This window comes from Urocitellus parryii, chromosome 9, assembly GCF_045843805.1.
Source record: "Urocitellus parryii isolate mUroPar1 chromosome 9, mUroPar1.hap1, whole genome shotgun sequence".
NCBI classification, from domain to species: Eukaryota; Metazoa; Chordata; class Mammalia; order Rodentia; family Sciuridae; genus Urocitellus; species Urocitellus parryii.
The window spans coordinates 95,310,500-95,325,051 of record NC_135539.1 but is presented as its reverse complement, the minus strand read 5'-3'; the positions used below and the strand labels follow the sequence as shown (position 1 = coordinate 95,325,051).

The following is a 14,552-nucleotide window of genomic DNA, read 5'->3' as shown; positions in this document are numbered from 1 at the left end:
TATTGTGAATTGAGCTTCTATAAACATTGATGTGACTGCATCACTGTTGTATGCTGATTTTAAGTCTTTTGGATATATATACTAAGGAGTAGGATAACTGGGTCAAATGCTGGTTCCATTCCAATTTTTTTGAGGAATCTCCATACTGCTTTCTATAGTGGTTGCATCAATTTGCAGTATCACCAGCCCTGTATGAGTGTACCTTTTCCTCCACATCCTCACCAACATTTATTGTAAGTTGTATTCTTGATAACTGTCATTTTGACTGGAGTGAGGTGGAATCTCATTGTAGTTTTAATTTGCATTTCTCTAATTGCTAGATATGTTGAACATGAACTAAACAGACACTTCTCAGAGGAAGAAATACAAAAGTTGTCAAATATAAAATTCTTCTCTTGATCTCCTATTTAACCAGGTCTTGTAAAACATTTTACTATTCAGTGTAGGTTTATAGAAGAAGCTCCATCTGTACAAATTTGTTTTTTAAGATTATTGGTATAGTTTTAGTTTTTCAGGGTCCCCAACTTGGGCTGTTTCTCTATTGCCTCCCCATTTCTTTTATATGTTGAGTAAAAGGTTATAAGAGATGAACCTTCAACTGCTTAGGCTTTGAGTCCTGTACCTCAGTTGTTTTCAAGGACCAACCAATGATGACATATGAACAAGTCATCACCTACATTTCAGTGTTAAAATATTTTCTTTGTGAAATAATAGAAATGGTGGATTTTTTTTCCCCCTCGACGTTCTTCTTTATTTAGAAAATTTTCAAAGTCCCCAAACCTTCTGAATGTCCATTTTTGTTCCATCTGTATATCTATCTTGTCAGTAAAAATCTGGGAAATCCTGTGGTAGTGGGCATCCTTCTTATCACATTTCCAAGGTAAGTTGGCTCTGATAGTCTTAGGTTTTAGTTACTATTCTTGACAACCATTTCTCTTTATTTTAATCCATAATTGATTCATATGGAAGGGTAATGTTAAAGGCCATTATCTTATATTATAATGCAGACACAAAACTGATAGAGTAGTATTACATTAAATTAGCAAATCTTAAAGGGAAATTTTTATTTTTTAAATTCATTTGGTTAAAAAATATGAACATAAACATATTGAAGCCTACCGATTTTTATTGTTATTTATAGGTTTACCTAAAAATGATTTGTTAACACATCTTAAGCAATCAGTGATGGATTTTAAACAACATCTACCAATCATCACAGCACTGGGAAACCCGTGTCTCAAGCAGAGGCACTGGGAGGCTCTCCAGGAGATTATTGGAAAATCAATTAACCTAGATAAAAACTGTACTGTGGAGAATCTTCTAAGCCTCAAGGTAAATATAGTTGGAAAGCAATAGAATTAAATCCTAGAGCAGCCAATTGTAAGTAGGCAAGTAAATCTATAAGGAATTGGAATTAGAAAAGATAAAAGTGTATAACATGTCTGGGAAAATAGTAGATAATATATGATAGGATCTTATGTATAATTGGAAGTAGTGGGTAAGCTATTCATTTATGCTGTTGTTATCTAAATGATTAGAAAATAGTAATACTGGTTCTCATATGTGACAAATTCAATAATTTAAGAATGCTACTTCTTTTATTTATTTATTTTTTTATTGTTGGTCGTTCAAAACATTACATAGTTTTTAATACATCATATTTCACAATTTGATTCAAGTGGGTTATGAACTCCCAATTATACCCCATATACAGATTGCTGAATCACATCAGTTACCCTTCCATTGATTGACAAATTGCCTTTCTAGTGTCTGATGTATTCTGCTGTCTGTTCTATTCTCTACTATCCCCCCTCCCCTCCCCTCCCCTCCCCTCCCCTTTTCTCTCTCTACCCCTTCTACTGTAAATCATTTCTTCGATTTGTATTATCTTGTCTTACCCCTCCTTTCCTCTTATATGTCCTTATGTATTAAAAAATGACAAAATCATAGAATTTGGAGGGAAATGGATGGCATTAGAGCAGATTATGCTAAGTGAAGCTAGTCAATCTTTAAAAAACAAATACCAAATGACCCCTTTGATATAAGGGGAGTAAACAAGGACAGGGTAGGGACGAAGAGCTTGAGAAGAAGATGTACATTAAACAGGGATGAGAGGTGGGAGGGAAAGGGAGTGAGAAGGGAAATCGCATGGAAATGGAAGGCGATCCTCAGGGTTATACATAATGCTACTTCTTATAGAACAGAAATTTATACATTTATAGGAATCGAAAAATCAAAAGTACTGCATCTGATTTTATATAACATGTAAGTATATCAAGAGTATTAGGATGGCACTACCAATAATTTGATATTATATGTGAAATGTCTAGTTAGCAATAACTTGATTTGCCACAAAATTATGATTTTTTCCAGTTTTTTGGAGGTAAAAAGTTTTCTATTTTCTTTCCTAAGTTATAATATGCTTCTTTTATGTTTAAAGTATACATACTATAATCAAACCCAGCATTGCATCTATAATTCTATTGCATAGAAGAACATGGGGAATATTTTAAGGAATTTAAAAAGAAGAATTTTTAAAGATAACTTTGACTTTTAAAATTAGTTTATATTTCCAGTCCTAATCTAAACCTCTCTCCTGAACTCCAGACTTGTATATCCAATTTTTCTATTGACTTCTCTAAGAGATATCTCAAAATTAACCTGTCGTAAATTTTACTTTTTATTCTCCATCTCCCCAATTCGACTTTTCCTTGGTCAGCATTTCCATCCCAGCTAATGGCAGCTCCATTCTTCCAACTACTTACACCAAAAATCATGAAGTAATTATTAAATCTTCTCTTGCTCTTCTACTCTGCTTCCTATCTGAATCTATCATACTTTCTTATTGCTCTAGCCTCCTAAACAATCTATATGCCAAAGATAAATTCAGTCAGATATCTAGATAATTGCAGAACATTCAGGGTCAATGCCAACAGGGGAATCCTCAGACCACCATGCTGAAAATAAAGCACAATTTCATTGACAGTTTCATTTTCAAAGGCTTGGATTAATGGAACTATAACTGGGCAAGTTAAGTTGAGGGTAAGAATTTATAAAACTGAGAGAAGCAGCAAAAATAAAATTAGGCTAGACAGAGATAGGAGCAGCAGGAGGCTTACATGGGATTGGTGGCCTATAATATCCCAGAGGGCTCCAGTGAGCTATCCTCACCTTTCTAACTTGAATGGTTAGCTTCAAAGGGATATCCTTTGCAGTCTGGGGAGGGTCCAAATTAGTTGAACAGGACATCTGAACAAAAAAGAACATATTCTCAACCCTAAAGTACTGTGTAGCCAGGCACTAAAGGAACTCTTCTTCTTAAAGTGAACTATAATAATAGAGGGAATGAAGTGGCCATCAGCAGGCAACCTCAACTGAACTCTGAGAGTTCCTGGATGGTTTGGGTAATCCTGTAGAAATTGAGCAATTTATCAAATATCTATAGGTGCATAGATGGACAGGGTTTGGCCTAGAAACTCATCCCTAAATTTTAAAAACCTGAGTTTCTTGGGGTTGACCCAGAGATAATAGTCATGCAGCCAAACTTTCTAGGATAGGTCCTAATCCTGTCAATATCATGATATCATATGACAACCATTCTGTCCAAGATGTCATACAAGCTCTGAGAAGCCAATCACATGAAAATATGTCATAAAGTTAAGAGAAAGAGGTCAATGGTTTACATAAATGAACATTATCTCTTTATGATTAATCATTTCCACTTTAGAAAGCTTTGTGTTTTATAATAGAGGTAGATGGTGCCACAACATGCAACTAAGTTATTCAGAGTCACTCCAGGTGAACTTGGGTTGGCACGAAATAACTACACTAAGACAGAGAAAATAACTTTTCCTTGGTATTCTTCAGAGATGGCTCCTCTACTCTAGCTCCCACAAGGGAGGCAGAAAAAAAGAGGAGGAAGATGCTCTGAAGCCCCTTTTTATTGAGGGGAAGACACTGGAGAAAGTTCCACCCTAATGAGAGAGGTCAGGTTTCAAGGGATTGAGTCTAGCTTCATGATGTCTTATAGTCAGCAGATTGACATCTTGGAAGGCCACACCCATCTCAGGTGCTGTGTGGGGATCATAGGCAGAGCAAGCGAAAAGGACACATATATCGCGAGCCCAAACAGAGAGGCAACATCAGTCCAGTCCATAAATATACTCATGCTCATAGTTCACACATACAGCCCATAGCTGGTTCACCACAAGATGGTTCATTGTAAGCATTAAGATTCATCTGAAACTTCTCAGATTCTTCTAATAGGAAAACAAAACTATTTGTCAATCAGTTTCCAAACTTTTGACTATAAAAACTTAGCAGTGTTAGATTCACTTGGTTGAAATTTTGCCTTACATGATCAATATCTGGATTTAGTTTTGAATAATCTCAGAGTGTTAGTCACAAAGTCCTTTCTTGGGGCTGGGGTTGTGGCTCAGTAGTAGCGTGCTCGCCTAGCATGCATGAGGCACTGGTTTCGATCCTCAGCACCACATAAAAATAAAGACAATAAAGTCCATCAACAACTAAAAAAATATTTTTTAAAAAATCCTTTCTTTCTGATAGTCCCATGGCTTTTTATCTGTCTTTGGCTGAATAATGTATGTTAAAAGGTAAGCCTCTTTCCCAAAACTGTTTGTTAAGACCATAAGCAGTCAGCTGATTTCACCATCCTTACCCCATCTTTGGCAGGTTTATAAGAAATTATGAAAACTAGTCATGCCTGCCCATACTTCCTGCTGAGCTGCATGATCAAAACATAGAGATTAGATATCATTCTTCAGTCCCATGAAGGTGACACATGGGAATAGTGGTATATTCTGTTGATATTTGTTGATTAATTGTATATCATCTTCTGAGAAGCATCTGTTCAGTTCCTTAGACCATTTATTGATTAGGTTATTTGGGTTTTTGTGTGTGTGTTAAGGTTCTTGAGTTCTTTATATATCCTAGAGATTAGTGCTCTATCTGATGTGCATGTGGTAAAAATTTGCTCCTCAAAAAAAATCAATCATTATAAACTATACAAAACATTATAAATACATACATGAATAACAAAATATATTTCATACATGCAATACATACTTTATCACTTACATCTCAATATTTATTGAGGTTAATAAAAATGTAAACTACTAAAGCAGTAATGATAGGAATCTTTTATATGATTTTCTTTAAAATAAAAACCAAAAGTATATGCATAAAAAAGAATGCCATCTACACATACACAATAGGTATATATTATTACATTGACTACAATAAGAAAAAATAATTGATTTTCACTAAGAATGAAGAATGTGAAATAGTTAGGATAATTAAAAACTGAAAAGCACTATGTCATTCAGGTTTTGCCATTAAATCTCAAGTTAAGATATAAACTTAACTGGAATCAGTTCTTCAATTCTTCTGATGAACCTTTTAAAACATACATTTAGATCGTCCATGTTAAATGTTTCAGGAATTGTTTGCTCCACCTAATATTAAATAATAATATGTTCATTTCAGATATTTCAGTATGAAAACAAAATAAATGAAATATCAAACTCAGCAACTAATGAAGCTGCTCTTGAAAAAATGCTACTCAAGATTATCAATCTTTGGAACACTACTCCTTTACGTGTAGTTCTTCATCACACAGAGATGTACTCTATCCTAATAATTTCATCTAATTTCATAGATGATATATTTGCTCAGTTAGAAGAATCTCAAATCTTACTTGCAACAATTAAAGGATCTCCCTATCTCGAACCCATTAAGGTAAATTTTATGGCAAAGATAAAATGTTTTTATTCTCTACAGTTTCTCACTTTAAGTAATTTTTGCATCCTACAGTTCTGCACTTGCTTTTAAATTACATAAGTCTTTCATATGCTTAAATAGAAGTGAGAATGAATATTTAATAGTTTGAATACTAAAAGTAATTTTATGGGAACATTAATTATTCATGAGGAAGTGTCAGAATGTTTAATTGGGACAGAAAAGATAAATTTAGATCATATAAAAATATGACCCTACAAGCCATAACTTTTTACCAGCGGTTTTCAGTATATCCTGATAATTCTTCAGTGAGTAGCCACACGTAAATATCTAAAAAATCATTTTAAAACTTCAAGAGATTCAATAAGATGTGATAATATAAATATTTAATAATAAAATTAATAGATCATATATATATACATAAATCTATATAAATATATTGACATATAGAGTTACAGAGAATGTATACACTGAACAAATGGAAATCACATTATTCATAAATACACAAACGTTTAGAGAAAGTGTCAGTTAGGTGGGCCTTAGAGAGAAAACTCAATGAATTACAAAGAAGGGATAAGTAATAGCTTACATGGTCTATCAATGTGGAACAAAAAAAAATGAGCCACAGAAAAATAGCAAAACAACAACAAACAAACAAAGAAAAAATACAGAAAAATTAAAAAATAAAAATAACCACTTAGATGGGTATGGTGGCACCCATGTGTAATCTCAAGTATTTGAAGATGGAGGCAGGAGAAACATGAGTTTGAAGTCAAGATGGAAAACAGCAAAACTTTGTCTTTAAAAAAAAATCTGAATATGCAAGAAATGTAATCCAATTTTTTTAACTTAGAAATAAGCAACAAGGAGAAAATTACATATTAAGCCTTATGACAATTGAAAAGAGCCCTATGAAAATGAATATTTAGAGCATTAAATGCCTTAATTAAAAAGTAAAAATAAAGTTAATAAATGATAAATTAGACACATTTGAGAAGCTGGAAATTCAAGTAATTCCTTGAAAAATAGAAAGTACTAAAGCTCAATCAAGAAGAAATAGATATCTAGGTGTGGTGGCACGTGCCTGAAATCCCAGTGGCTTTGGAGGCTGAGATTGGAGGGTCACAATTTCAAAGGCAACTTCAGCAACTTAGTGAGGCCCTAAGCAACTTAGTGAGAACCTGTCTCTAAATAAAATATTAAAAAGGACTGGGGATGTGGCTTAGTAGTTAAGTGCCCCTGGGTTTAATCCCCAGGAAAGACAGAAAGGAAGAAAGAAAGAAAGAGAGAGGGGGGAGGGGAGGGAGGGAGGGAGAGAGGAAGAAATTACTCGAATTGTCCTCTATTTATTAAAGATATTGAAATTATAGGTTAAAAATCTGCCCAAAAAGAATTGTCTGATCCTAGATGGTTTTACAACACAATGGAAGAAGAAAAATACCAGTTTTATATTAATTCATAGAAAATTGTAGAGAAATAAATCCTTCCTAACTTATTATGTGAGGCCAGCATTACTATAATATCAAAAGCAGACAAATATATAATAAGAAAACCACAGAACAGTAACTCTTTTGAACAGAGATACAAAAATTCTAAACAATATATCAAAAACAAGTCTATCAATATTTTTAAAAATAGGATGTATTAAGACATGCAGAATTGGTAAATAAAAATATCAATTGGTAAATAAAAATAATCAATGTAATTCAGCATATCAAACCTAAAAAAGAAAGCCATTGATTTTGTTAATACATGCTGAGAAAACATTTATCATATCAATATCCATTTCTGATTTTAAAACAAATTAGGACTAGGAAAAAAACACAGAGAAAGGACATCTATAAAAACATCATGCTTAAATGGTGAAAGAATGAACACTTTTTATCTCAGAGTATTTGACATTTTACTTAAGGGTCCTGCTCAATATATTAAAGCAAGAAAGAGATGTAAAAGTCATCCACATTGGAAAAGAAGTAAAATATTCTTTATATTCAGATGATGATTACCTATGTAAAAAAATTTAATGAAATCTTTTTAAAAATAAACCAAACTCATTTTAGCAAGTTTGCAAGACTTTAATAAGAAGCTAGATGATTAATACCACATAGTTTTCAAGATGTATTATAAAACCACAATAATCAAGAGAGGGTTATATTTATATAAGATAGATACACAAATAAATAGAACAGAATAGAGTGTACAGAAATAGACCCACATAAATATAGACAACTGATTTTCAACAAAGGTACAAAAATAATTGTTAGTAAAAACAATTTTCTTTTGAAGAAATAGTGCTGGCACAACTGTATAATCATGCAAAAATAAAAAAAAAAGTCATATCTTACAGCCTACACAAAATTTAACTCAAAGATTATGGACCAAATGTAAAACCTAAAACTAAAAAAATTTTGAGAAGAAAACATAGGAGAAACAATTTTGTTGTCTTGTTTTAGGTAGATTTCTTTAATATAACACCAAAAGCACTAACCCACAGAAGGAAAATTTAAAACTGTATTTTATTAAAATTATTAAAAATTTACTCTTCAAAAGACATTGTTCAAGGAACAAAAATGCAAGCCACAAACTAGCAGAAAATATTAGTGTGTATCTGTTAAAGGATTTATATAGAGATTATATAAAGAACTCTCAAAATGCAATCATAAGAAAACAAAACAGCCCAATAAGGAAATGTGCCAGAGATTGAAATACATATATGGAGGGGAAAAAAAACACAGAAAGATGCTTAACTTCATTACTTATTAAAAATACGATAAAGTAAAAATGAGATACTTCTACATGTGTGAAGAAATAACTAAAATTAATAAGATTGATCATCCCAGTATTTGGTGTGGATGTAGAGGAACTAGAGCTCTCCTACACTACTCTATGGATTGAAAAATATTAATTTCAAAATATTCTTTAAATTTTTAATGAGTTTATATTTATTTATGTGACCCCCTATTAATAATTTTCTCTATGTCAGTGATTGGTAATGAGCTTTGATTTCAGTTTCTGGTATATGACTCTTAGAGTAATTTTATATATTTAGATTTGCAAGTGTATGTGTTTTCTTTTATCATTGTAGGATCTTGTGAATGAATGGGATCAATACCTTAAACTCTTTTCTCATACCCTTGAGGTATGGATGAACTGTCAAAAACAATGGCTTTATCTTGAACCAATCTTCCATTCTTTAGAAATACAAAGGTAAAAAATCAAAATATACCAAATGTAGCATGGTTGGGAATGTGTTTTTATGCAATTCTTGATAAATCATTTCTTCACTGAACAAAATAAGAGTATAGTCTGCTGAACCATTAGTTAGTTTTTTTCTTCATAAAACAGTACAAGCATCATCTTTATTTCAGAAAGCCTTTGTTCTCAATTATTGACATAAAGATATAAACAACTGGAAAAGAAGTGTTAGATATATCATTACAATCCTTAAGCCACAATATTATTTATTTTTTCGGTTCTGGAATATTAGTGTGACTTTGGTGTGAATGATGAACATGTAGTTGCATTTATACATGAATGAGAATTTCTTGCTTTGAACCAATTGGAAGAAGAAATGGCCTTGACAAATTTCAATCACAGCATTCAAATTAGTTGGCTTCTAACTTTTTTAATGATTGGTACAGACAAATGAGTTATCTAGACAGAATTTAAACTACTGACAAAATAATCGTACAATCTTCTATTATATTAACCTACAGTCATTCTGAAAGTCTTCAAAGGTGAAACCACATTATACCTAAAGAGAAAATTCTTTATGTTGCTATGACTTTGAGCCTTAAATTCAAACTTTACAATTAGTGATGCAGCTCAGTGGGAGAGCAGAAGGCAGGCACAAGGTCCTGGGTTTGATTCTTAGCACTGCAATCAATCAATCAATCAATCAATAAAGTGAACTTTGATACTACATTTTACCAAAGATTTCCTCATTAATGGAGAGATCATGCTCCTTGGTGAGGAAGTTCAAAATGTGACCAAGTTGTCTTTTTACTAAGTGTGTTTAGGTTGAAAAGGAGGCTTTTAATGAGCAGATGCTGAAGGTACCTAAACAATACATCTAAAGATAAGGAAAAAAAAACATCAGTTATGGACTTCCCTTTAGCTAGTGAAGAATAATGGGCCTTGAAATCAGTGAGGAAGATCTGAATAAAGAAGAGGTGAGTGATAGATTCATCAGAGGGGAAAATTCTGTATGGAGAATTTATCCCCCCACTCCAAGTTAGCTGTAAGGACTGCATTCATTCCTTCCAGAGAGATTGGGAAAGATTCCAGACTAGTAGAAGGGGAGATTGAAATCTCCATGAGAGAAGTTTTACTGAGCTGCAGAAACATTTAGGGCCTATCACCCTAGATGGGGAATAGGAGAATAGTGGAAGGGTTCTCTGGAGAATTTGACATTTATTGCCTAGTCAAGCATTAGAAACAAGGGCTTGCCTCTTCTCCAGAGAATTCTGAAGTAGCCTTCGCTAGCAAAATAAGGAAGAAGTGCAAGAATTCATGATTATCGTATGCCAGTGGGTCTCAACAAAAATGATTTTTCCCTCTAGTGGATATTTTGCAAACCCTGGAAACATTTTTAGTTATCAAAATTGAGGTGTTATTGGCATCCAGTGGGTTGAGTTCAGGTATTCTATAAAACATCCTACAATACACAGGACCCCACCACTATCACCAAATTATCTGGTACAGAATGTCAACAGTCCTGAGGAAGTTGAAAAATTCTGACAGATTTTGCAGACACAGTAGAAAGTTCCAAGCTAAAGCCATCTTGAAAGATATTGACCCTAAAGAGCTGCTGGTCAGAACAAGAGATTACCAGAATTATACCACTTAGAACAGGAGCTTGAAGAGTGATTGTAAGAGGTCAGCAGGGAAAAGAAAGAAAATTAAGGGCAAGGTAGAGGTTCCTGTTGAGGTGTCTCCAAAACCCCAGTGATATTCTCCATAAATACTTGCCATTCCAGAAAGCATTCAAGAAGCAAAAAAGAACTCAAAGTCACACTAACTCATAAAAATTAAAAAGACCTTTATTCCTCACTTCAACTTCCAAGCCATGAAGAGCTTGAATCAGGTTGGGGCTACAGGGATGGGAGTAGAAAATATAAGTGATCAGAGAAGGTGAGAAGCAAACTCAACTTTTGAAGGTACTTCCCTCAGTTAACCTCAACAACAACAGAAATAAAACTCAAATTAATATATTAATGGATTGTCATGCCACATATAAGTGTTGCCTTTCTTTTCCAATGTGTAAAAACCATGATAATAATCCGTAAAGTAAAATTTCTACACCAAGGCCGACACCTGTATTACATTTCCTTATTCTCTAAGATTAGATAATCTTTAACAAAACTTCCAATTGTATTATGTACACCTCTATGTTCTTGCTCTTAGAAAAATGTCCTCTCTGCCTTCTCCTCACATCAAAGCTATATTCCTTCAAAACCCAGATTGCTTCTCTAAAATGTCCACTAGTTATTTGTGTTAACTTTCTACCACTGTGACAAAATGCCTGAGACAATCAATTTATAAAGAGGAAAGGTTTACTTTGGCTTATGGTTTCAAAGGTTTTAGTCTATGGTTACTTGGTCTTGTTGCTATGGTTAGGAAATACATTGTGGTGAGAAGCAAATAGTAGAGCAAAGCTGCAATCAGAAAGCAAAGAGAGAGAGGGGAGGAAACTGAGGCACAAATATCCCTTTTTAGGGCACTCCCCCATTACATAACTTTCTCCCACTAGGCTCCACCTCCTAGAGATTCTACCACCTTTCAATAGTGCCATAATGGGGGCCAAGGGGAAATTCAAAATCAAAATTATTGCACTCTTTATTTTTATTACATTTCTTAGAACACAAACTGCTTCTACTTACTTGATGTAGAACTTGTTATATCTACTTCCCACTACACATTAAATATAATCTTGTTATCGACACTTGTAGTCTAATTTATCTTGTTTTCTTACCATATATATCACTTGTATATAATAGATAATAAGATATCTTTAATTAATGATTGATCAAGTAAAAGAAAACATACCAAGCTTGTTTCATAAATTTACAATATTCTATGGCAAATTATTTTTAGATTTTAATTATAGCAGCTTCAAAAATAGTTACGTCTAATTCTATTTCTAAAGGCAGCTTCCAGCAGAAACAAAACTTTTCTCTGAGGTGCTCTCCCTATGGAAAGAAATAATGTCAAAAATACACTGCAAACTGGAAGCTTTGCAAATAACCATCTCAGCAGGAATCCTTGAAGTTCTGCAAAATTGCAATAGACATCTTGAGCATATAAAGAAAAGTCTAGAGGTAAAACTATAGCAATCCTAAAATGAGACCTCATTTAAATCTACAAAACTAATGTAATACACTGCAAAAACAAATTCCAGTGAAGACTTTCTCCTTAACTTTAGCTACCAACAGTTTTTTCAATTCTCATAATCTATAGTGTTAATGAAAATACTATCAAAAGAAAAAAATGGATGGGCTAATCTAAAGGATACTCATGCAAATTACCAAACTTTTGAATGCCCAGGTTTCCCACTGTTTAAATTGAGAATGACAGTGCCCCCGGTGCTAAATGAGATAATACATCTACAGCACCAAGAGCTAACACAAAGTACTTAAAGAAAGTTAATTATTTTATTAACATTACTATTATTATTATTAAGTTGATAAGTTCAGCAAAAGTTGAAATAGAATACTTTGATGAGCTTATAAATTACTGATTCCACATATTCTTTTTTAAAAAATATATTTATTTTTTTAAGTTTTAGGTGGACACAATATCTTTATTTTATATTTATGTGGTGCTAAGGATCGAACCCAGTGCCTCGTGCATTCTAGACGAGCACTCTACCACTGAGCCACAACCCCAGCCCTGATTCCTCATATTCTTAAATTGCCAGAACATTAAATCATCAGCTGGATTCATATCCTTAAATATTGGGTCTTCGTATTTGAGATTCAAGATGCATGTGTTCACTTCATTTCATAAACCAAGTTTTTGTTCCAGCATTGTTTGTTTTTCTTTGTTGAACACAAGTCACAGTGGTAGTGACGACTCCTGCAGACTACCCCTAGGTAGTCACAGCCTCTAGAAAGTTCTAGAGGATCTCTTCTGTACAAATTCATGCTCTGGGGTAGGCAAAAAAGCTGTGCCCAGAGTGATAAAGTTTACCAGACAATCTTTGAGATAAGAATTTCAATTATTTCTGGCACATCTTTGGATTATATCTGAAAATCATTACAAATCACTTATCTTTAATTTCTTCATGGATTGAATGCCTGCTTTATACCAGGCACTACTGCTGTGTGCTTGGACTACAAAGATAAAAGACATATCCCCTACTGTCACAGAACTCAAAACATATTACAGAAAAGAAAAAAATGTAAAGAACTATTGCAATGCTATGTTAAGTTTGGTAGTATGACTATATTTAAATAGGAGAAATTAAGTCTGCATGGGGGAAGCTATAACTGACCTAGATCTTAAAAGAAGTGTAGGTATTGGAGACAGAGGTAGTGGCTCAGTGGTACACTGGTCGCCTAGCACGTGTGAGACTTTGGGTTTAATCCTCAGCACCACATAAAAATAAATAAATAAAATAAAGGTATTGTGTCCAACTACAAATAAAGATTAAATATTTTTTAAAATAAAGTTTAAAAAAAAAGAAGTATTAGCTAAGTAAGACTCAGAATTCAGATGGGTCGATGGGAAGAGTCTCTTAGGCAAATGGAAAAAGTACAAAGGCACAAAATCGTCTACGGTACCTTCTGATGAAAAATATGTTACAGATAAAATGTAACAAATGGGAAACTGGTAGGGAAAGATTGCATTCTCCAGGGAGTCAGGGGACAGCCAGTAAAGGGCTTTGAACATTGATTGTAATGAGTTTTTACTTTGATGAGCAGCCACTGAGGAATTTTAAATAGAAGAATGAGATAATTTAATTCAGAAATATCTTTCTGCGAAAAAGCATAGAGTATGGATTGGACATTGTCTTAGTTTGTTTTATTGTAAGAGAACACACAAGACTGGGTAACTTAAAGTGGAAACATTTAAATTTAAATGGAAATCTATTTTGCCTCTTGGCTCTGGAAGCTGGAAGCTGGGATTCAAAAGCATGGCATTAATATCTGGCAAGGGCCTCCTGCTTCTTCACCTCCTGGCAGAAAAGTGGAAGGGCAAGTGAACAGGAACATAAGAGCGAAAACACAAAGGGAAGCCCGGGTGGTAGCTAATCTAGTCCCAAGGAGAGCAGGAATTCACTCACTCCCAGGAGAATTAACCCAGTCTCCAGAAAGCAACATTGACCCCTTCCATGAGTGGAGACCTCATGACTTCTTAAGGGTCCCATCACCTCTTGCCACCATCACATTGGAAATCCAATTTCAAAATGAGTTTTAGAGGTGACAAAACATTGATGTGCTAGTGGGGACAATGTATTCATCTATTTTTCATCACTGAGATGAAATACCAGAGGTTGTGCACTTATAAAGAAAAGGAATTTATTTTGGCTCATGGTTCCAATCTGAGATCAGGGGCCACCTCTGGTGATGGCCTTCTTGCTGGCAGAATCCCAAGGCAGCATAGGGCATCATATGCTAAGAGACAAGGAGTACACATGTGTGCCTGTGCATTTCTTATGGTCTTTCAATCATGGGGGCTCCATCCTGATAACCTCATCTAAACCTAATCACCTCCCTAAACAACACATTCAGAATAAGTTTCCATCCTCTTCTTAACTCCTCACAATGGGGATTAAATTTCAGCAAATGGAG

The 14,552-nt window shown here is 33.8% G+C and overlaps 1 protein-coding gene across 1 annotated transcript in view; it reads left to right on the top strand.

Annotated features, from left to right (window-relative positions):
* Positions 1-14,552, top strand: part of Dnah14 (dynein axonemal heavy chain 14) — a 356,406-nt gene that overhangs the window by 112,814 nt on the left and 229,040 nt on the right. The window contains exons 19-22 of the mRNA XM_077802938.1: positions 1,142-1,332; positions 5,506-5,757; positions 8,843-8,964; positions 11,906-12,077. Of these exons, the coding sequence (XP_077659064.1) occupies positions 1,142-1,332; positions 5,506-5,757; positions 8,843-8,964; positions 11,906-12,077 (737 nt within the window). The remainder of the gene's footprint in view (positions 1-1,141; positions 1,333-5,505; positions 5,758-8,842; positions 8,965-11,905; positions 12,078-14,552) is intronic.